Source organism: Ambystoma mexicanum, chromosome 3p, assembly GCF_040938575.1.
Source record: "Ambystoma mexicanum isolate Mex_15411 chromosome 3p, UKY_AmexF1_1, whole genome shotgun sequence".
NCBI classification, from domain to species: domain Eukaryota; kingdom Metazoa; phylum Chordata; class Amphibia; order Caudata; family Ambystomatidae; genus Ambystoma; species Ambystoma mexicanum.
The window spans coordinates 942,148,345-942,173,327 of NC_090925.1; the positions used below are offsets into that span (position 1 = coordinate 942,148,345).

At 50.8% G+C, this 24,983-nt stretch overlaps 1 protein-coding gene across 3 annotated transcripts in view; it reads left to right on the top strand.

The window, feature by feature from the left end:
• PHF20 (PHD finger protein 20) overlaps nt 1-24,983 on the top strand; it is a 2,392,123-nt gene that overhangs the window by 1,295,552 nt on the left and 1,071,588 nt on the right. For all 3 annotated transcript variants that reach the window (XM_069652246.1, XM_069652248.1, XM_069652247.1), the window contains exon 13: nt 5,633-5,857. In XM_069652246.1, the coding sequence (XP_069508347.1) occupies nt 5,633-5,857 (225 nt within the window). The remainder of the gene's footprint in view (nt 1-5,632; nt 5,858-24,983) is intronic.

A 24,983-nucleotide genomic window follows, 5' to 3' on the forward strand; every position in this document is an offset into this window, starting at 1 on the left:
GGCCATGTACTACCTGAACAAACGGGGGGTAGGCACTCTCCAGGGCTATCCAAACTGTCCCAGAACATATGGAAGTGGGCTCTCAAATACAAGATGTTCCTCCTGTCTCAACACGTTTCAGGGGAACTCAATCTTCTGGCAGACGTGCTCAGCAGAGACTTCCCACTACCCACAGTGTATGAATGGCGATTACACAAAGACATTGGGCCTCATCACGAGTCTGGCGGTAACCCTTAAATGCGGCAGTAGCACTATTACCGCTGCATTTAAGGGTCCGCCAGATCATGACTTTGGCGGATTTCCCCCCAGCTCTGAGCTGGGGGGAAATCCGCTGCAAAATTGCTGATTTTCGGCACAATTACCGGTGGCGGGAAATCCGCCAGCGGTAATAGTGCAAATTTTCCCCATTGGGCCCAATGGGGAATGAGGAATTCCCGAATGGGCCCAATGGGGAATGGGCAATAACCCTTCCGCCAAACCCGTGATCCGGCGCTAATAGCGCCGGGGGGTTTGGCGGTAGGGCTGTTAGCGCTGGCGCTAATAGCGCCGGCGTTACCGCCCAACTCGTGATGAGGCCAATTGTCTCAGTTTTTGCAGAATGGGGCTTCCCAGAGATCAACTTGTTCACAACTCTGCAGAACACACAATGCCTCCAGATTACGCCTCCAGGTACCCCCAGAACCGCTCCAAGGGGAATGGTCTCTGGATAGCATAGTCAGGAACCAGTCCCAGTGATTCTGGCAGCCCCAATGTGGGCCTGCCAACCCTGGCTCTCCCATCTGATGGTGATGTCAATCTCTCGTCTGATGAAACTACCTTGCCCATACAACATGCTATCACAAGACAGGGGGGGAAACACTCCAATCATGCCCGCAAACTCTCAATTTAGCAGCCTGGCTCCTGAAGTCATAGAGTTCGGCACCTCCAACTTCCTCAGAGATGCATGCACATACTTAGAGAAGCAAGAAAGCCTAACACCAGACATTGCTACGCCAATAAATGGAAATGCTTCGTTATCTGGTGTAATTCCAAGAGCATCAACCCATAGACTGCTCTCCGACACATATTGTCTTATACCTGACTCATCTACTTGACTCAGGTCTGCTTTTTAATTCCCTGAAGGTACACCTAGCTGCACTTTCAGCTTATACTACGTTCCAGGTGTCCTGGTGGTAGATCCCAGTCATCAAGGCTTTTATGGAAGGGGTTAAAAGACTTAATCCCCCTATTTCAAACCCAGATCCTGGATGGGACCTAAATGTGGTATTAACTAGACTAATGGGATCTCCCTTTGAACCTATGCATAAGGCTAACCTTAAAGCACTCACTTACAAGACCGCCTTCTTAGTGGCAGTCACTTCAATAAGAAGAGTCGGTGAACTACAAGCCCTTTCAGTTCAAGACCCATTTGTCACAATTCACAAAGACAAGGTGGTTCTACACACTCACCCATGGTGTGTGCCTGAATTAATTTCAAATTTCCATGTGAACCAATCAATAGAACTACCCACATTCTTCCAGAACCGCACTAACGTGGCAGAACAGACCCTATACACACTTGATGTGCGCAGAGCAGTCATATATTATCTGGAAGAGACTAGACCACTAAGGAAAACAAACCAGTTTTTCGTTTCAGTGGCGGCTGGTAGAGAAGGGGACCCTGTCTCTAAATCAGCCATCTCAAAGTGGATTGTAAAATGCATCACACTCTGCTACACTATTGCCAAGAGAGACCTGCCCTTCAAGCCTAGAGCACACTCTACTCGGGGTACAGGGGCTTCCATAGCATTCATTGAAAATGGTCCTCTCAAGTCCATTTGCAAAGCGGCAGCCTGGAGTCCTGTAGACACCTTTACAAAACACTATCACCTAGATACTCACTCTAGGTCTGATTCTCAGGTGGGACAAGCGGAAATAAGACATCTCTTTATTACTGTTCCTTCTCACATCCCACCACCAACTCTGGGTACTGCTCGCTAGTCTATGCACAGCATGAATTCACAATCATCAGAAGACATGCATTACTTACCGTAATAGCATTTCTGATGATTGTATCTGCTTATATTCACATGCGCCCTCCCTTCCTCCCCACTCCGAGTAGAAAGAACATAGACATCTTACTACTCTTTCTCTCTAACTTTACTCACGATAGTCATAAGGCTCCCTCATGGCAGAAAAAACACAACCAGAGGGCCCTTGACGCGTGAGGGATTTTGGGTACACTACACGTCACGTTAGGGATTGTGTTACAAGCAAGCCCATGTCGACGTCCCCTTTCGATCCTCAAAAGACAAGATGCAATACTAAGCGATTATCACTAGATGTCGGACAATATGCACAGCATGTGAATCTAAGCAGATACAATCACCAGAAATGCTATTACAGTAAGTAATGCAGGTCTTACTCACTGTCGTGACTCGAGTACTCCTAGTCTTTAGTCCCCTTTTCTCCCTACGTCCCACCTACCTTCTCCGCTTGTATGCCAGGGGCTTAAATATTCAGCATAGCCAGGTAATAAAGTGTCCGATTTGTTAAAAGGGGAATGAGGTGAGGCGCCGGAGGGCTGGGTCTCCAGGGTGTAGCCCTGCGCGGGGCCGCGCCCACATGCTGTGTTTAAATTTAAAGCAGCAGCAGCTACATTTTTCTCTGCCAAAGGTTCCTGTACCGTTCCCTTGTTTCGGGACACCCACAAGGATGGAGAAAAGGGGACTAAGGACTACGAGTACTCTAGTCACTACGATGAGTAACTTTAATTTTCAACCTTCGCTCAGGCTGCCATCTCTTCACAATGGCGTTTATCATCTGCTAACCCAACTGGGATGGTTTCATCCATGAAGACGGCTGCATCTTTGGCTACTCAGCACCTTTCAATGTCTTCTTCTGATCTGCTCTTGTCCTCTGCCAAGAAGATCCAGTCTACACCTTGCTGGTCGATGACCCTGTTGACGACAAAACAGACCAAATCCTCTTTTCTGTCCACAACCCCCTTGATGACAATTCCAGCGGCTTCATCAACGATAGTTGTCGTGTACCGAATTCTATCGATGTCTGTCAACACCACGACCACCTCATCCACATCTAAGCTGCACGCCTCCTTGTCGTGCTTCTGTGACTTTTCTGTGGCTGAGGATTCTGCTTTTGTGCTTTCTGCTCTGCCAAGGCCTACACATATCCATCCATCCATTGTTTGTACTTGCCCTGTAAATCCCTCCTGCTATTCCTGGTCCTACTATACTTCCATCCGAGGGCATAATGCAACCTGCAAGTGATGCAGAGTTTGAACAGGGAGTCGTTTTTTCTGATGACGGCACCCACGTACACGACACTCATGTGGAGTTTCTACATTCTGCTCCGATTGGAGTTTCCACAAATATGCCGCCCCCAAGTGCGCTTTCTGTTCTTGCTGTGCCACCTCACAGGTCGGCTCCCATTCAGCCGAAGCCACTTAACCTTTCTATGGACATTTTATCTATGCTGCAGCCCTTTTTATCGGAGTTGCAGCATGGACTTCCTTCCCCGTTTGTGGATTGTTTGCCCCTCAAACAACCATTATTGTTCTTCTGCAGCCTCAGCTAGAGAAAGTAGGTTGGTCTTAAAGTGCTACATTAAAGCTTTGTTAAATGTCACACCTCCAAGGAGGGGGCGACGGCGCAAGATTGGCTAGGTGCAGTGGACCAACCAGAGGAGGATGTTAAGAGTCTCCAGGAAGTTGTGGGTTGTTCAGGAGAGGTCAAAGGAGGATGAGATGGCAGACCAAGAGACCATCGGGTGGAAGGAGTGTGGAGTAGATTGTGTAGGTGATTTTTGTTGCAGGTGAGGCATTGGTTAGTGAGAGCAGTGGTACTGTGTTGTGAGTGTGCGTGAAAGTCTGACAAGTGTGGTTAGGAGAGTGAGTGAGTGAATGTGAAGTGTTTCTGTGAGTGAAAGAAGGGTGTCTGAGTAGAATGTGGACTAGGGATTAGTAGTGTAGATAGGAGAGCAGTGCAGTGGATCAAGTAGTAGCATCAAAAGGTTGAGACCAGATTTATAATGAGTGAAAGGTATCGGAGGGACAGAAGTGGAAGATGCAGGGGAGGAGGGAGGTAGGTGGAGCAGGAAGGAATTAAGTAGTAAGAGGGCAATATCAGAGAGGGTGTGATAGGAGGAAGACTGAATTGGGCAAATTGTTGAAAGGCAGAACCCAGTATCCCCATTTACTCATTTAACAAGTGTAAATGGTAGGTTTAGTCTAAGAAGTCCCTGAGGGAAGTTAGGCAGATAAGGTATTTGGCCTTTAGATATTCACCTTTAGCATAGGTTGGAACTTGCATCGTAGGCATCAATATTCAGTAGATACTAACCTGGGCCATAGTGACGCCTGGGTAAGGGAGGATTGGTGCTTTTCAGGCGAGAGAGATGGAAGGCACTAGTGGCCTGAGAAATGATTTGATAAAATCCTTGTCATCTCTTGGAGCGTCCCTTGAGCCAGCTGTGACAATAACCATTTACAAGGCAATTGCCATTGACTGTTTTTAACAGGACCTCTGTGCCAGAAACAGCTGCCAGAAGAGACATACTGCATATAAATGTACTCCCTGAAGGCATACTTGTTTAACACATTTGTATTATACCAGTAGTTCATTTACAGGTGCCATTAAGCCATCATCTCTCAGAAGACTGCTTATGAGTAAGAATGGCAGAGTATATACAGCTCAGTTCGATACTGTTGCATTTTTTGGGCGGGGAGGGGCATGTACTGGGTGGGACTGGTGATGGGGGGAAAAGCATGGTGCTGGGCAGTCAATGGGTGGGTACATTCTGCACACCCACAATCTGCGTGTCCCTCCCCTGATCACATCCACGACCCCCTAACTGTACGACCTAACTCCCAAAACTAAAATGAGAATCGGCATACATAGCAGACATACAGTTCTAAATGGGAATGGAGAACAATGTATAGATGCGCCCTGCCCCCAGTTGCTAAAATTTTGGTTTGGTAAAAATAGAACTTTGTGGGTGGAGGGATGGATACATATAGAACATTATCACAAACAAGATAGACTAGATGTTCAGGATTTGTCACGCTCTAGGCAGATGCCCTTTCTGGCAAGATCTAGGTTATGTGAATTAAATATTTCATGATGTTTCAAGGGAATGCTACAAAGAAGATGAAATGGGTGTTTTACAGCCAATCACCTCCCCCCTCCTATTTCCTGTATCATGCTCTACTGTTTTTGTCCCTGGTTCATGTATCTCCCCCCTACATCATCTTATCTTGTATCCGCATCCTCTCACCCATTGTTAAGGACACTGGTCCTCAGCTCTGTAAATCAATGTTAAAATGTTTTGTAAGCATTTTTGTGACAAACATGCTTTGTTCTGAGGGACTGGCTAGAGAGAAGGGATGCCATGGAATATGTTTCAAACGGATTGCCCCAAGTGTGTCTGTCTGTCTGTCTGTCTGTCTGTCTGTCTGTCTGTCTGTCTGTGTGTCTGTGATATTACCTCTGAGCATTTCCCGCCGGATGATTGTCAAAGCCAAGAGCCTATTTCTGTTAGTTATTATTGCAGTGGCTAGGGACAATAGTTTACACCGTGGCCTGGGAAATTGTTTTGTCATATAACAAATTTCATTTTCTATGTATCATTTTAGATCTCCCATCAGTGCCGCCAGAACAGCTAGTCAAACCATTGCACAGTGTTGAAAAGGAAGACAAATTGCACACAATTGTAATTAATCATGAGAAAGATTTGATACCCAGACGTTCATCCAGGTTGTGTTCCAGTGGTATACAAGAAATGTTTGATGTGACACCACCTCAAGCAATGTCTGAGCCTTTAAAAGAACACATTGTTACTGCAGTGGAAACTCCAGAAGGTGAGTGACTTATTTCTGCAACCATAAATTGTGAGACTGGTCAATACACATGCTTCTGAGTAGCTTGTGGCTATTATGCAAAGCAGTGAAAACATTTCCACAGTGCTACATGCTGCACAGAGCATAGCCGATCTGTGTTGTATGGCTATTTGGTAAAAGTTGTAGCCTGCAGAGTCCAGGCTCTAATCTTCCCGAAATGGGTGCTTATCGAGGGTGGATCACCAACTGTCTAAAGGAGTAAGGAGAAACCGAAAGATTTCATTTTCTATTATTTTGTACCAGTTGTTTGAAATTGGCTAGCCCCATCAATAGTAGTAACATAATCAGGACGTGGCTCATGCCCCACGCCACATAGCTAGTGCTTAAAAGACTGGATGCAAAATTCAGGCAGGTGGAGGGCGATGCGCTGCTCTTGTCAGTTCACCCCCAGCCACTGTCATCGGACATTGCAGGGACGTCCATGAAGGCCAAACCTCAGGCCTCTTCGGCGAGCACCTCAACTTCAGCGCTACTGGGCAAGGAATAAAAAATGCTTGAGGCCTATGGGAGGAAGGTGTACTCTAAAGCGGGGCTCCATCTGAGAGAGGGCAACACCAATGCCATACTGGCGGCTGCTAATCAACAGCTGTGGAGGTAAATCGCTGACTTCCTCCCGGACATTCCAGCCCACAAGCAAGCCTACTTCAAGGTAGGGCTCGCTCAAGCAAAACTAGTGGCACAGGATATCATGGAGGCCACAGTGGCGCACATAGATACCGCTAGCAGAGCTATCTACTTTGCGACGGATGGCCTGGCTGAAGGCAACCGTGTTCAACCCTGACGTTCAGGCCAGAATCCTGTACTTGCCTTTCGAGTGCAGCGACTAGTTCCACTCCACAACAGACGAGGAGCTAGATCAGAAGAAGAGCAGTTCTCAGAAGGCCAAATCTCGGCCATTCTCACCAAACAGGCTGCCAAAACCTTCACACAGGGCCACTCTTGATCTGACAGAGGGTGGTCGTTTGGCTGATTCTGGGGTTTCCAGTACCGCCGTGCCAGGCAACTGGCTAGGTCACCAAGCCAACATAGGCAAAAACACCAGAAGTCATTGCACAAAGGTTTCTTTTAGCCCCCCCACTCCTCTCACAGTCATCTGCCTTCGATCCAAGATGCAATGACGGCTTGTTTCAGATCCACAGCACCCCAGTCTGGGGCAGGTTGGCCCTGCACAGTCAAGCTTGTCGCGCACGCTTTACGGACAAATGGTTGATTTCGGTAGTCTCCTCAGGCTTCCCCTACCGCCCCCTCCCACAGATCGTGGCTCCTTCACTATTAGAAGAGATAGGTTCCCTTGTGGAGAGTGAGGCAGTGGAGGAGGTTCCTCTCCCACAGCAGGGGCAGGACTTTTACTCCTGCATTATTGCTATTCAAAAGAAGAACCAGGTGGGCCTTCGAGTGGTCCTATATCGATCCTTCCTGAATCTGTACCTACCTCTGCAGAAGTTCAAAATGGTGATGCCAGTTCTTACAGCGGAGACGCTGTTTGGTGGACTGGATGTGCTCCCTGGATTTGAAAGACGCATATTTACATGTACCCATAGTTCAGTCTCATCGATCTTCCTCATGTTCTGGGTCGTGGGGTTGCACTCTCAATACATGGTCCTGCCGCTCAGCCTAAATTCAGTGCTGAGGTTATTCGCAAGAAAGATAAATTCAGTGGCTGCTCTGCTCAGGTCGGAGGGCCACCATGTGTATCCTTACTTCGACAACTGGTTAGTCCGAGGGGGGTCCCCGGAGCAGGTCAGGTACTCAGTGGCCAGGCTCATGAGAACACTCTACGAACTGGGGTTCTCAATTAGCTCTCAGAAGTCTCAGCTCTACCCTACACAATCACTGGTGTTTTTGGGGCTGCTTTGGGATTCGCAGAAGCAGGTGTTCTCCACTGGGGAAAAGGAGGCGGCAATCAAAGCGTCTGTCGCTCACTTCCTCAGCAGATCAGTAACTATGGCCTGGTGGTACCAACTGGAAGCGGGCATTCCTCGAGGATTTCTGCACCTGCTCCCAGACCTTCTCCCACTCCTTACTCGAGATCATGCGTCCCATATCCGCTTCCCACTTTTGTTTCACTTTTAACTCCCTACCCGTCTCCTACTCCCCAAGGGCCCCATATAGTCGTGTGATACGTCTCCTCCCCTCTACTCGATCGAGTAAGACTTGGAGCACCGGGCATGACACCGGTTCTTCAGGAATCCCCTCCCATAACTCTGCAAACCTCCGAACCACCGCCCCTTACGCTAGAAAGACCCCTTGCGGTAGATTAAACTTTTCACACCACTCCCTGCAGGTCAGGAGCCATCCCCCCTCAAAAAGGTCCCCCGCCTTTTCACATCCCTTCTCCCGTAGCCTCCGTATCCCAACCCTCCCGATTACCTGTCGAAGCTTCTGGTCAGCCCCCCACAGGAGGTTAGCTGCATAGCACCCTTGATCCCTGCCCCACCCACGTACTTCCTCCATGTCTCTCGTACCGCTCCAAAAACCACCGATGTCCCCACATTACCCCGCGGGTACCACAGGAGCTCCGCCGGTCGCCGGTCGCCACTCGCGCTGCCTCGCTCCCACCAGCATGTCTAGGAGTTCCGCCTCCGGCTGGTCCCACACCAGTACCGACTGTAATTGCGCTGCTACAAAATATTTCCCGTAGTCCGGAAGGCCCAACCCCCCGTCCGCTTTCGATCTCCGCAGCGTCTGCAAGGATACCCACCTCCTCCCCGAGCTCCAAAGCAACTCCCTGACCTTAACATCCAGCATTTTGAAAAACACCCTTTTTGCCACATATGGTATATTCACAAAAAAATAGAGCAACCGCGGGAGAATGACCATTTTCCATAATGCCACGCTACCCATCAACGAGAGTGGTAAATCCTTCCAAAACTGAATGGAGTCCCCTATCTGGGACAACGCCCCTAATGTATTGCGTACAAATGTGTCCACCACGTCATTGCTTGGATCCCCAAATACCGAAAGGACTCCAGCTCCCATCTTATTCCCAACTGTGGGAGTTCCTCCACTGAGCAACTCCGCAACCCCCCCAGCGGAAACAGGACCGATTTCTCCGGATTTATACGGAACCCCGACATGGCTCTAAAATTACGGAGGATTTCCAACAGGTCGGGAAGATATAATCTGGGATCCTCGATGTACAGTAACAAATCATCCGCGTATAGGGATACCATGTGCCTCTGCCCATCCACCTCGATTCCAGCCTCACCCATCTCTTGCCGCATATACGCCGCTAGAGGCTCCATGGCCAGGGCAAACAAAATTGGGGAAGCTGAGCACCCCTGCCTAGTCCCCCTCTCTAACTCCCATGTCTCTGAAACCCAACGATTAGTTTTCACCATCGCCCGTGGTCTCGTGTATAACAGGGCTAGCCATCTAAGCATACCCTCCCCAAACCCAAACTCCCGTAACACCCGAAATAACCATCTCCATTCCAACGAATCAAACGCCTCCATAGCGTCAAACGACGCTATGGACATGTCCCGCTTTTTCAATTTCACCCGATCCATCACGTGGTGGAGTCGAGAAATATTACCCGACGTACTCCTGCCCCCTACAAACCCGCACTGATCCGGATGTACTAGAGTCGGCACCACCGTCGCCAATCTGGCCGCCAGAATTTTCCCCAGGATCTTCCCGTCTACATTCAGAAGCGATATGGGGCCTATACGCCGTGCGATCCCTCTGATCCTTCCCCTCCTTCAGGAGTACCGTAATTACCGCTTCCCTCATCGTTTCCGGGAGACACCCCTCTCGGAACGCCTCCTCATATACCTTCTGCAGCTGCGGAACCAATAAACCAGCAAATTCCACATAAAACTCCACCGGGAGCCTGTCACTGCCCGGCGCCGTGCCCCTCCGCATGGCGTTTATTGCCCATCGTATATCCTCGTCCCCTATGGGGGTATCTAGTTCCTCCCGTTGATCCTCCCCCAGTTTCGGCAGCTGAATCATCTCCATGAGATCTTCCACCTCCATCGCCACATATCCCCTCTCACTCTTATAAAGTTCCTTATAGTATGCCACGAATGCCGCATTGATCTCCTTCTGCGTCCCAACCATCCTTCCTTCATCAGACCGAACCTGAGTTATAACCCGACTCGGGGCCTCCCTACTAATGAGCCACGCTAACCGCTTGCCCGCCTTGTCCCCTTCACCATGAAGCCGCGTATCCCGCCTACTATCATCAAAGTGGGCCAGTTCTGTCAGGGTTCTCCGGTGGAGCTCCAGCGCCTATTCCAGGGCTTCCCCCACTTCCGTCCCATCCGCCACCTCCCTATCCAAACCCGCTATTCAGGATTCCGTCTGTTTCAATATTTCCGAGAGGCACTTCCTCGTCCCGACTACCCTTGCTAAGCATTTCCCCCTAATGGTAGCTTAAAAGGCTTCCCAGAGTATCCCCCTAGTATCCACCGTGCCCTCATTCAATTCAAAATACCGCCCGATCTCCTCTCTAAGCTCCGCCACAAACCCTCCATCCTGCAGCGTCTCCATCCGCAGCCGCCATAGCCGCCTCGGTGGGGCCTCCCTGGATTCACAAAACACTGTCACCAAAGGGGAGTGATCCGAGAGCACACGTCTCATGTAAGTGGTCTCCACAAAGAAATGACAGTGTTCCCTTCCCACTACCATATAGTCTAGGCGCGAGTAGCAGCCGTGCACTCCCGAATAATAAGAAAAGCCCCTCTCCTCTCTATGCTTCTCCCTCCAGAGCTTTATCAAATCCAGTTTTCGCATGACCTCCTGCAGTGACACCGCCATTTTCTTCTTAGTCCCTCCCCTCACCCCTGCCCGTCCAGCCGCTCATCTAAATGGCAATTAAAGTCCCACCCCATAGTATCATTTTCTCCCTGTAGGCCCCAATCATACGTCGCACCGAGGAGAAATGGTCTTTATCGTCCACATTAGGCGCGTACGAATTGACCAGGCATAGTCATCTGTTCCCCCATGTACCTTGCGCCAAGACCGTTCTACCCCCCTCATCGATAACCACGTGCTCCAACCTCAACGCCCCCCCCGTGCCACCTAGATGAGGACCCCCCTCGCTTGAGTAGAGTATTTTGTTCCTCGCACCTGACCCCCCCATTCCCTCTCCAGCTTCCCCAGGAGTTCCTCATTCGCATGCGTCTCCTGCAACATAGCCACCTGTATTCCCTGCCTCTTTAGGTATTCCCACACCTTCGTCCATTTTTGATAATTCCACAATCCCCGGACATTCCATGTCCCAATCTTCAGACCCCCCATCCTACTTCTTGCAGGTCCTCAAGAGTTTTCCCCCCCTCCCCAGCCCACCTCTCTCCCCTTGACCCAATCCAGCTTCCCAAAGCCTCCCCCACCTCCAATAAGCCACGCTAGAAAACCTATTCCTCCACCCGTCACGGGCCAAAACCATCTTACCTTCCCCATCCGTTAGCCCCCGCTCCAGTTTCAATGGGACCCCTCGGCTACCCAGATAAGAGCCCCCCTCACCTGAGTGGAATACGTTGTGCCCCGTATCAGACCCCCCCATTGTATCTCCAGTTTCCCCAATATCTCCCCCTTCACATGTTTCCTGCAATAGGGCCACCTGTATTCCCTGCCTCTTCGAATAGTCACCCACTCGCCTTCGCTTCTGATAGCTTCCCAGCCCCCGGACAATCCATGTCCCGACCTTCAAACCTCCTGTCCTATTCATTCCAGGGAGCAGAAAATTGCCTCTCAGACCACAATTCTCCCGCCCACCTGACACCACCCCCCCTCCTCCACCCTGCCAACCACTGTGCCAATCCCCCCCCTAGCATAATTAAAACAGTTCCCCCACCCCGCACCAACCCCCAACTCGGTGACTCCCGCCCCACCCCCCGACCCCCTCTATCCCGTACCCCCCACATGCCCCCACAAGCTTCCCCCCTACCCTTTCCCTTCCCAACGCTATAGACCCACTGGCCTACTGAGCCCCCACCACCTCCCCTCCCTTAGGACCAGTAGTCAATTGTATCGATTTAAGTAGTAGGGACGTCGCTTCTCCTCCCGTGCAGCTCCACCAGCATATTCCCCCCGCATTTACCCAGAGCCCCTTCCCTTTGCAAACCCCTCCACCACTAGGGTTTCCATCATTGACCATTCACCCACGCTCACCCCTGCCCTTCCCCTTCCTGACCCCCTCCTCTCTTAGGACTCCTTTTGCGCGAGTCCACCCGAAGTTGCCCCGCATCCAACCAGTCCCACACCTCCTTTGGAGACGTGAAAAACCATGACTTCCCTGCCGACAATACTTTCAACTTTGCCGGGAAAAACATCATATATTTCACATTGAGGTCTCTCAGCCTGCTGCGCACTGCGTCAAAGGACCTCCTCTGTCGCTGAACCTCCAGTGTGAAGTCCGGAAAGATCCTTAATTTCGCACCTCCAATCTCGTAGAAGCCCCGCCGGTGTGTGTCCTGTAAGTTAGCATCACCATCTCGGAATTTCATAATCCTAGCCCGATGACCCTTGGCGGAGCGCCCGGCGGCGGGGGCCTCCCCGGAACCCTATGCGCCCTTTCCACCGTGAAAATGTTCGAGAGACCTCTGATCCCCAGGACTTTCTGGACCAAATTTTCCACAAACAATTCCGTGCATGGACCTTCCTCCCTCTCCGGCACTCCAACTAAGCGGATGTTACCCCTCCTAGAGCGTCCTTCAGCATCTTCTGCTCTGACTTCCTACAGTCGGGTAGACCCCACCAAGCCTGCCACCTGGTTTTTCAGCTTCTGAACCTCATTTTCCACCGTGCTGACCCTCTGTTCTACCTCCGTCACCCTCTCCGAAACCTTCCGGAGGTCCGCTCTCACCAGGGAGACATCCACTCCTACCTCCTTGATGCTCTCCTGTAGGGTATCTCTCGAGACTTGTATCGCCTCCATTAGCGCTGTCAGGGTGATCTCCTTCCCCTGCTCCCCCGGGGGGGAAACTTGTTGCTCTGCGCTTTCCTGCTGGTGCGTAGCGACTTTAGGTTCAGCATACCTGTCCATCTGCTGTTGGCTCTTACCCATAGTGCTTCCGCTATCTAATCGCCCGCCCCCAGCTGCGGCGTCCGTATCTTATCCGCTGTCAGCACCACCCGTCCCCTCCGGACTAACACTCCTCAATTCTCCTGTGGCACTCTGCTGTCCTTCTTTGTCTTGTAACAAGCAAGGAAGGGACACTACACCTTGTATGATCCTCCAATGACTGAGGAAGATCTGGACCAGGCAGCAACTTGCTCAATCCGGGAATTTCCACAGCCCACCCCAGCCACGACACTCCACCACCAGTCCAAAGGGGTGGGGGGGGCCTCTCACCGCTCCTCTCCACTATTCCCCACTGTCAGCGGGACCTCCAGGCCCGGCACCGAGCTCCCCAACTCGGGGAGGCACCACCCTCCAGTCCATACAAGAGGACCTCCACAAGTCCAGGGGTAAAGTCACCTCCCCCTTATTTCCTCTGCCGGCAAGAAAAGTCCAGCCTTGGGGCCGCGCTGTGCTCTCCCACTCTGGGCACCACAATAATAAGGGCCCGCGCCCCCCTCACCTTAAGCGACACTCCACCGCCTCCACGCCGCTATCTCCATCTGCCTTCCAGTCCAAAAGCACTACCAGGGCAGCCCTGGTCGCCAGTCCACTAACGATCATGCGGCCTGCCCCGGACAGCTTTGGCAGAGTCTTCAATGGCCGTCCCAGCTGGGAAGCCCGCACAGCGCTCCAATCTCAGAGGTCCCAAGCCGGCCGCCGCTCCTCCATGCCGGCTATTCACCGCGGTTCCTCCCGCAGGGTTACACTCCGTAGGCCCGCTCCCACTGCCTCCACCAGTCCCGCGGTGCCGGTCGTAGCCGCCTCCGTCTCTCCAGGCACCGCTGTGTCGGGGGTTTGTTCACCCCTCCCCCCGCCGAGGCACCAGCGCTTCGCAAACACTGGGGGAGCGGCTCTCTCAATCCCCTCCTGTCCAGGACGCCGCGGCCCCTCACTTCCCCAAGCTGCAGTCCCCTGCGATCCACACAGCGCCTCCACGTCCAGCCCCAGCGCACGGCCAGGCAGTCTCCTCCAGTCCTCTCACTGCCGCGCCAGCCCCATCTTAGGTGCTCCCATCCGTCAAGGGTCCAGCACTTTCGACTCACCGTCGGGGGACAGGGGCCCCTCTCCGCCACCCGATGTACCCTTCCTCCAGTGCACAAATACTCAGAGACGTCTCCCGTCGGGCATGTATACCACGCGGGGCTCCAAACGCAGGATTTCTACCGGATTTCTGCCGCTACACGGGAGCACCGAAGATTCAGCTGCTCATCGGTCGGCAGTTAGCCACGCCCCCCCACTAGCCAAGTCTTCATGAAAAGGGAGCAAAACAGTGCTCCAAGAGAAACAGACAAAAAGGGGTAAGAGTTAACCCTTTCCAATACTCCATGTAAAATGGGGTGTACTGGGTCTGTGGTCTAAAGAGACTACATAAAGTTAATGGCAACTTTACATGTTTCTGGGAGACAGTAGTCAGCCCCAGAAAAATGGAGTCGGTGGGAAGTCTAAAAGTCAACCCTGTGTCACTGCACTGAAGGTGCTGTGTAACACACACAAAAGTGGTGCTCGTGGAGTAGGTGAGGCTTCAGAGCCCAAGAACACACAAATGGTAACAACACACATGGCAAAACATATGTAAGAGTGCGAAAAAAGGCTCACACTCTTACCAGGTGAAAAAAAATAAAATCTTAGAATCCAGCAAAGCTGCCGAGGGACTCAGTAGGTAAGGGAAATCAGCCATTTATGAGAATTCTCCCTAACACCGACCAACAAAACCACATCAACTGGCTGGATATTATGGCCATTTGTCTCGCACTGAAAGCATTCCTCCCATTAATCAGGAGCAGTGCACTTTGCATTTGGACGGACAATTCTACCTGCATGTACTAGCTCAACAAAAAAGGGGGGGCACCAGATCCACGCCCTATGCAGGCCTGGCCCTCAACATCTCGGAGTGGGCGATTACGCAGGGCATCTGGATCGCAGCGGTGCACCTGCCAAGCGTCTCGAAGCTGGAAGCGGACAGATTCAGGCTTTTGGGCTCCGACAATTACGATTGGCAACTGAACGAGAGGGTCCTTCAGGAGATTTTCAGCAGGTGGGGTCACCTGGTCACAGACCTTTTTTGCGACGGAGAACAATCAAACTTGTCAGCAGTTTGCGCCCTGCGGGGCGGGGGGAGGGCACAATTCCCTTGGGGACTTGCTTGAGATCCCCTGGGATGGGATGTGGGCATATGCATTTCTTCCTACATCTCTCATCCACAAAGTTGTTTGCAAGATCAGGCAGACCCAGCGGCTGCCTCTCATTCTCATAGCGCCTCAGTGGCCAGCCAGGCCCTGGTTCTCAGACCTTGAGCAGCTGTCAGTCCAGCCATAAGTACCTCGCCCGTTGGGGAATGTTAGGCAGAATCCAGTGCAGTTCCCTTAGGGAGCACTACACCAGATTAGGACTACAGGTGAGAGCTATAAATCCCCTTTGGTATCAGTCTGCACCACAAAGATTTAGTTGGTAGCTGTTGCTAAGCAGTCAGACTTATCTCAAGAGGGAGATGAGCAGTATTCAGGGTTTACACAATAGGTCCATTAGACTATGGCACAAGGAAACACTGACCAAAGCTTGGTAGTTAAAAAGTAGATATATATTTATTTCATACACTTCTAATCAAACACATGTATCACAAGTATCAAGCAAGTTAAATTAAGTCAAGGAAACATATCCACACGCCATATATGAATTGTAGACCAAGTGAACCAGAGTGAAAACTGAGCTAAACGGCACAGTGAAAACTACACACAAAGGATCCTCTAACAATTCCTCACAATGGAGGGAAAACACAACTTATTCAGAAATAGGTTCTTATACACCCTAGCAACACTTCCCATCAGTTGTGAACCAGTTCAGCAAAACAGTGCATCAGTGTAAGCAATACTTAAAATGAAAACTGAGCAAAATGGCATTTCACAATGATTATGCAGAGGGAAGAAAGGGTAGTTATAAGATAGGGGTGCACCACACAGTTCAAATGGAGAATCAATCTCGAGAAGAGGATCCTCTTTATCACCTCTCCTGTTTGTTGTGTATGTCCAGCCCTTGATGTCCCTTATCCAGAACTTTGACATTCATTTCCACTCATATGTCGATGATGCCCAATTGTTTTTCAAGGTATCTGGCCCCTATTTGGCCAATTTCAGTCCATTTATGCCTCGAAGAGGTTTTAATGTGTTTGGTCAATAACAGCCACAAAAATCTAGTTTATGCTCCTGGGTCCAAAACATTTGCTAAATGATCCCTCATCCCCTTCACTGGGCCTCATTACAACCTGGCAGCTTCGGATCGCGGTGATTCCGTGACGGCGGTAATAAAGTTTCCGTGTCCGCAAGGTTGCGGAAAGACCGTCCGATTATGTGCTGTCGGTCGCGCGCACCACACGGACGCGGAAACGTTGTTACCGCCGTCACGGAAAAAGCCACGGAAATGGACATAGCGCTGCCACAAGTAGCGCAAAACCCGTGTCCGCCTTCGTCGCCACGGAAACGGAACCGGAAATACCATGATCGCCAAAAACCGGAAACAGAGAGGCGGCCATCATATAAAGCACAATCCATTACCATCCAGAGTCAGCACAAGCACAGTCCATACTGTGAGAAGGCAAAAGGGACCACCAGCATGTCTGCCAGGATTCCAGCGCAGAGGCAGCGCAAACAGCGCTTCAGTGAGGCGGAGCTAACTGTGCTCGTGGAGCACATAGTGGAGCATGCAGAGATGCTGTTCAGTGCCGATCAACGGCTTGCCACACAGCAGCGGACGAAGGAAGTGTGGGCAGAAGCAGCACGCAAGTGCACCGCTGTGGGCGTGACAGTGAGGAGCGTCAAGGACTGCCACAAGCGGTGGGACGACCTCAGGCTGAGGGTTCGTAACCTCATCTCCACACACCGGCAACGCAGCAGTGGGACAGGTGGAGGACCCCCTTCCCCACTGAGGCTGCAAGCATGGGAGGAGCGTTGCAGCAGTGTCCTCCACCTTGAGGGCATTCATGGGATCGTGGAGGCTGAGGCAGGAGTGAGCCCACCTACAGATGCTGGTAAGTGGTCAAACATGAATGCCATAAAAGAATATGTTGATGGCATTATAGTGCCAAAGGACCCATTAATCCCCCCCCCCCAGGGCAGTGCATGACTGGCCCAAAGGACCCATTAATAACCCCCCCCCCCCCAGGCAGTGCATGACTGGCCCAAAGGACCCATTAATAAACCCCCCCCCCCCCCCCAGGCAGTGCATCACTGGCCCAAAGGACCCATTAATAACGCCCCCCCCCCACCCCCCCAGGCAGTGCATGACTGGCCCAAAGGACCCATCAAGATCCGTATGGCACCCAATATCACAACAATGCATACCACAAGCAATCAGATGCATGTAACGAACACCATACAATGACCAACCTGTATGATGCATGTGATGCACCCATCAGCCACCACCACAACACTAATTGCATGTCCTCTGTGTCCCCACAGCCGTATCCAGTGACAGTGACACTGCACAACAGGCCAGGCAATCAGCACCGGCACGTGCCCAAGCCACCGCCCCCACACAAGAGGATGCTGCCAGCAGTTCGGCATCTCAGCCCCCACTACCAACTGTAACAGATGTGCCGGCCACCACCACCGACATCCCCGCCGTCTCCAGGCTGCCTGAGGCAAGACAGGTGCCACGGGAACCCACCATGCCCACCCAAACCAACACAGAAGGCAGCTGCACTGCAGAGGAGGCGGCCTGTAGTGACAACAGTGCCCCGGTAGAGCACTCTGATACTGGGCCACAGGGAGCGACGCCCACATTTGATGACCTGGGTTCCTTCTATCAGCTGGAGTTTAGCCCCACTTCACTCAGAAGTCCCATGAGGTCACCCACTCCATCCATGGCAGAGCTGAATTCCCGCATGCAGCGGATGGTCGAGCAGCAGGCAACCCTCATACAGCTGGTGGAGAGGCAGCTTGAAGAATCTAGGCTGCAGAGGGAGTGCTATAGCACGTCAGTGCGTCGCCTCTCAAGGTCTATTGGACGCTTTGCAAGCACAATAGTCACCCTGGTACGCCATGTGCGTGAGGGTAACAACAACACCTCCAGGCTCATTGAGGCCATGTTGATTGGGCAACAGGCAAATCTTGCACGGATTCCATCCATACCGGATTCTGTGCCATCAGATATCACCACCCCATCAAGCTCCACTACTGCCAGTCCAAGGAGGCGCTCAAGTCGGCTAACGGTGCTCTCAGGCAAGGATGCACAGGCACAGAAGCGCACACGGAAGTGATGATATGTGTGTGGGGCACTGCAGGACACACACGTGGACTTGAAGGGTGTGAGGGGTGGGTACGTTTTGGGTGGTGGGGGAGGGTGTTTTGGGTGTTTGAACATTGGGGCCTGGGTGTGGGTGGGTACGTTTGGGTGGTGGGTGGGCTCGGGTGTACAGCTTCCCTAACCATTTCACCTCCTTCCCTGTTGTGAATTCATCAATATATCATCATTTGAAAGCAAAACATACATGTGTGGACATCTATCATTTCATTTGCAGTACAACTAATCATTTATTGTCATCACTCTATGCATTGCTGTGAATGTGCTGTGTCTCAAAAGTAAATGCGAATCAGCTCATCCCATGCTCTTTGGCCATTAAGTGCACCCCCAGAGGGAGGTGGTTGCCTCCCATCCCCATCACCATCTCCATCCCCATCTTCTTCATCTGCCTCTGGGGGCATTGGGATGTTCCTGCGCAGGCACAGATTGTGCAGCATGGCACATACGAGCGTGATTTTACCCGTCTTCACTGGGCTGTACAGCAGTGATCCCCCAGATCTGCTCAGACAGCGGAAACGGGCCTTCAGCAGTCCGAATGACCTCTCAATCATTCCACGTGTGCGGACATGTGCCCTATTGTATGCCTCTTCATGCCTGTTCCTTGGTCTCCGTACAGGTGTCATCAGCCATGGCGTGAGTGCATATCCAGCATCACCTACATGGGATGAAGATGGGGGGACATGTCCGTGTTTGTGGTATCATGTCTTAATAGAGTGACTCCACTGTACTGAAGTAGTCCATGCACGACGTCTCATTTACAGGCATCTCGTGCATTGGGAGGGCAGTGTTCCATTTGTGGGTGGGTGTCTGCAGTGGCACAAGGTGTATGGGACAGTGACAGGATGGGCTGTGGCAGGGTGTGTACAGGCACACTGTGGTGACCTGTCGTGTCTTCCTTTGTGATGTTTGGTATCCACTGTCTATTTGGTAGATGGGAGGGGGGGTGATGCATGTGCGGTCCAGCAGCACACTCACATTGCTCATTGGCCTGGACACATACATAACGCTTCAACAGGGTCAGAGCATTGTCAGCTGTACTCACCCAATAGCCATGTGCTTTGTCTGGCATAGCGTTCCATGTACCGTGGCAACGTGGAATTCCGCAGTACCATTGAGTCATGGGTTGAGCCTGGGAAACGGGCGCAGCAGTGTGTAATCAGTAGAGTGGCATCACATACCATCTGTACATTCATTGAGTGATACTGTTTCCTATTGCGGAACACCATCTCAATTGCACGTGGTACTGTCAGCTCAATGTGGGTGCAGTCAAGTGCACCTATGCAATTTGGCATGCCTGCTATGGCATGGAAGGCCAACTTTGTGGCAATGACCTCGGGGAGGGTACGAGGTAGGGCTATGTGTTCCGACACATGGCGCAAAAGGGCATCCAGTACCTGTACCAGGCTTTTCGGGAAACAGGGTTGTGATATGCCGTGCAGCTCACCGACCGTGTGTTGATAGGTGCCAGTGCCAAGGAAATGCAGCACAGACACAACCTTCAGGAGTGGGGGTGATAGCAGTGGGGGTGTCTATGTGGCTGCTAATGTCCTCAATCATGGCAGTGATGTACAGGATTGTTGGGCGGTCCAGCCGGTATAGTGTGTGGATCTGTCCTGGGGTAAGGTTCCAGGGTGAGGCCCTGATGCGTGGTATTGCAGGCTGGTGGTGGCTGCACAATGGGGTTTTCCATAGGTGCCGGGCTGGTTGGTTGGCGCCTGCGCCTCCTCCTCTGCACCATTACTGCCATCATGTGCAGTGCTGCCTGTTGGTTGAGTAGGCCCAGTCCAAGTGCTACTAGAGCTGCTGCCTGCATGGTTCTGTGTTGTGTTGGGCTGGGTGTGGCCCTTTTGTGGGCTCCCAGTGTGCTGCTGGGTCCAGCTGGGATGATTTGGTGCACCTGTGCCCTGATTCTGTTCAGCAGGCACTGTTTAACGTGATGTTCGCGGTGGCAGCGGTACCGCCACCGTGATCACTGTTTTAACGCCATTTTTCTGGTGGTGTTTCCATGTCCGCTCTAGTTGTGATGCTCGCAGTGTTTCGTGTTGCCGGTAACGGAGGGGTTTCCGTGCAGGTGGACTTTACGGGACCCTTAACTCCGTGGTGGCGGTTTGAGGAGGTGCTATTTCCGGGGCCGCTGGTCATGATTGGGTGGACGTGGAAACGGTGCCGGTATGGTTTTACCACCGCCGTTAACTCCGGACCGGTGTACTTGTAATGAGGCCCACTGTTTGGTCTTCAGACAACCTTTTCTAAAAAGGCTAAAAACATCTGATCCACCTGGGAGCCAGAACTGAGGTTAACCAAACAAATCAACAAGGTTGTAAAATCTGTTTTCTCTTGTTTTCGGGTTTGCATTGCTCTATTCCTTACTTTCCTCACTCTAGTCAACATTGTACTCAGGCACCAACCACTGCGGTATTGTCAAGCTCGTCAATGCAAGTATGCCGGTCTTCCTAACTACCTCATACACTGACTCCAACTCGCCCACAATGCAGCCATTCATCTAATTGTTCATATTATTATGTTCTCCTCAACGTCTGCCCTTAGACAATCTTTGCACTGGCTTCTAATTTTTCAACGTATTACATTTAAGATACTTTGCCTAGACTTGAAGTGCAATCATCATTTAGCACTGCATTATCTTATACAGAAATCCGTCTATTTCAACATTTACGCCCACTCTGCTCAGCACAACTATATATTTTCTAAACCATCTTCCCTGCCAGCACCCCTTCGCGCTGTCTCACTAGAACAGAACAGATTGGCGATGCTCTGTGCAAGGGCCTCACCGCTTGAACAATCTTCTGGTCCAGCTCCATTCGTTGATTTCATAGTTAACCTTTCCATGAAACTTACATTTTCATGTGTCTATTCTGCCTTCGAATTCTGGATTTATACTGTCGTATTTATTCCAGATGCAATGAATTCTGCTTGGCTATCTGCTTGGTTATACGTTTATGCAATTTATCAAAATCAAGTGTCCCCAAGAAAGAGTTCCTGGAGCTTCTGTGAAGTGTGTCGCACAAGAGACCTTGTCCAAGAAGTAGTGCAGAGATGAAGAAGTGAAGACTTGACAGGCAAATAGGTCGCTGTGTAGTGTCTCGTGGCTCTAAAATCACTCCAAACCTTAGTGATGGTTCAAGGTTTTTTTGTTTGTTATTTCAGTGGACCCCATGCCATCTCTCTCTCATCTTAAAGCACCTCCTCCCTAACCCAGGCACCGTTAGTCCAGTTAGTAGATACAGATTGTTTACACTCAGATGACTAACTGATTAAATATACTACAATGTCAACCTAAAGACACGTGGCCTGATATTACTAGTCTCCCTCCGGGTCTTCCTAGCTTTACATAGTCACGTTCACCTTTTCTACACTACCTCTCTACACTTCTTCTCCCAGTCCACCAGCCTCTACTCTTTCCTCTTCTCTGACCAACCCAATGTCTCTCATACTTTCTAGGCCTTGTCTCCATTCTTTGATCTTACTTACCTCCCCTCTATACTACTACTCCCTCCTGCACACTACTTTCAGCGAAACATCTTACCTGTATGCAGCTGTAGCTTGACACTGTGCTAGCAAAGCTAATCTTCCCCGGCAGCCATGACAGACCGGGTGACAAATCTCTGCCTTTACAGTGGCTCCAAGTAGGGCCAGGCCCTTTTAGAAAACGTCTCCAGTGCACAGAAAAAGACCTCTTCAGGATGCAAGGATTGAAGGTTTGAGAGCGATGGGCAGGGAAACGGCAACGGCAGTGAGGACTGGCCAAGACTGAAGATCCACGGTGGAGGAATGGGTTGAGTGGACAAGAACAAGAGAAGCATAATACAGAAGTAGAATGATGAACACAAGGAAGGCAAAAGTAAAGTGGGAACAGAACAGAGAAACATCAGGAAGCGTCAGGGCAACAGGGAAAGTTGTAACGCAACTCACCGGATAACTGCATCGGTCTTATGAATAAGGGTAGCCACGCCCTCTAGAGATGACGTACTGCGTGCATTCGTCCATTGAAACTCTGCTGAAGTCTATTTCTTCTCCAAGATGGCAGACAGTGCTTCACGAACTACGCAGAACATCGGAGGGTCAATCTGGGGAGCATTTGCCACTTATACCAACAAGAGCTGTAGGATCTGACTACTACCGCTCCACTCGCCTTTAACTCAGGCATCCTCTTTTCACTCACATAATCACTTCACATTCACTGCCTACTCCCCTTCTCCTATCCACACTTACAACACTTTCACAACGCAGTGCCACTTTCACTCACAAACCAATGCCTCCCCTTCTCCAAAGATCACCTCCACACTCTGCTGCTACTTCATTCCTGCTGCAGGCCTCTTGTTATACCACTTCCTCTGACCCTCACCCAAACAACCAGCACCTTCTTTCTTCCTGTTTGTCTTTTTATGCTCCCACTCCTCCTGCCATTGGTTTACTTACCCTATCCAATCTTCCCCTGTATTTCCCACCCAGTGGTGACACAATCAGCAAAATCTTTAAATATCAGCCTTACCGATGTCCCTTTTCTCCTTGCGGCCCTTTTGCAGAATAATGATGGCCGTCCGAGGTGTTAAAAGGCCATGTGCATGTTAGGGGAGTGTTAGGGAGAATTCTCTGTTTAAGCTGAATTTCCTAACCTAGTGAGTCCCCCAGCAGCTTTGCTGGATTTTTGGGGTTTATTTTTTTCTCCTGCCAAGAGTGAGACTCTTTTACCCTCACTCTTGGACATGATTTGAGTGTGTTTCTTTGAATCTAGAAGTGTTTAATGGGCTATGGGGTCTTTTACTCCATAGGGTTTCATGTGTTTTTGTGATGTGTGTTACACAGCACCCTCCGTGCAGTGACACAGGGGTGTCTTAGTGACCCCCCAGTATAGACTCCATACCCTGGGACTGACTACTGTCTCCCAGGGCATGTAAAGTCACCGTTGACTTTACTAGTCTTAAAATCTGAACAGAACCAGTACAAACCATCATGTTGGCGGAAGTACTGGCTGGGGCAATTCGATTGCCCCAGGGTCTGTTAGTCGAGGGTGCACGTCTCCGTCCCTCCTGATCGAGTTTTGGCTGGTGGCAGTGGATACTACTTTTTATATTCAACCGCGAATATTTTCCTATGGGATTTCCCATTGTTTTAGGCTACTATCTTTATTTAATTATTTACGGTAGCCTCGAACATACCGCCGGTTTATTTAATTAATATTAATTCTCCGGTTGGTATTTTTTGCCAAAACTTGATTCTAAAATGGCGTTTGTGTTCTCTTCTGTGACTCCAACACAAGTCGAGCCCTTTGTTCCACTTTTTGGCGGGCTTCTCCACAGAAGCCCTCCAAAGTGGTGCCACTCTGTCTGGGGTACTTAGGAGGGGTGGAGGGGAATTTAGGCACCCTGGACTGAGTTGCCTAGGCAACTCATGTCGCACTCCATCCTGATTGGCCCAAGTGGTGAGCCGGCCGGCTCACCACTTAGCATGTTTGAGTGACAGCTAGGCTGAGTGAATGGGGTTTTGCTGCATAAAAGCAGGGCTTTGGGGACTGGAACTTCAGAAGTCGCCACAGGACCTAAGAATCCGACGAGGGATAAGCTGAGCCGACCTTCCACGACACCACCACCGGTGGAGCCCTGCTGGACTGCCGCACCACTTTTCCCAACGACAGAGGAGATCTCCCGCCAGAGAGTCTTCTTCCTTTGACTGGTGGGGATAACCAGTTTCACCGTCTTTTCGCTTTCCCGATGTACCTTGTGGCCGCCTTGCCCGTGCCAAGCACCCCGGTAACCGGGATACCACGTTTTACCACGACCGTGAAACCAAGGTACCACCTTTAATCGGAAAACTCTGCGGCTGGTTTCTTCCCTGGTAGTGCAACGACCTTCATCTTTCCTCCAAGTCGAGCTCTTCTCTTCCCCTAGACGACGACGCAACTTGCACCCATTACCAGGAACAACTGCCACCGCTGGAGGATCCTTCTCACTTAAGGTACCGTGTCCCGCCTGGCTTCCCTTGCTACCGACTGTACGGGGTAGATTTAGCCCCCGGCTTTCGAACCTGGGTTAGCCTGGGACACCTTGGCTAAACTTCTCTAAGCCTCTCTAAACTCTTCTTGAACCCTCTGCAAGACTTTCTAAGCCTAGTGTAACTGTGTGATCTTGGGAGCATTTGTGCTCTGCTCTCTCTAAAAGTGGGCCCAGCCTTTGGGACTTTGGCTCACCAGTGACTTTTTGCTCTCTGCCTTGCTAACAGTGTTCCTGAACCATAGAGTGGTGTACTTCTTCATATTCTGTCTCCCCCCTTTCTCGCAAACTTATTAGAGTGCAATCTAGTTAAGCGCTCAACTCTGTATGAAAATAAGTGGTGTTTTACTGTGATTTATCTAATAGGGAAAAAGGGGTATATATATCATAATAGTAACTGTGTTTAGGATAGTTTACAATAAGAGTGCTGGAGTGTTTCAACTGTGTGTTTTTAAATAAATAATTATATACTTTGATACCAAAGCTCTGGTCAGTGTTTGCTTGTATTATTGTATCTGAATGCCTATTGAGTATACTTTGCATACTGCCTAACTCTTCTTGAGGGAAGTCTGACTGCTCAGCCACAGCTACCAGGTAAATCTGGGTGGTACAGACTGCTACCAAGTGGGTTTACTGCTAACACCTGTAGTCCTAAATCTTTTGCAGTGTTTCCCTAAGGGAACTGCACAGGTTTCTGCCTAACACTGGTGTACAG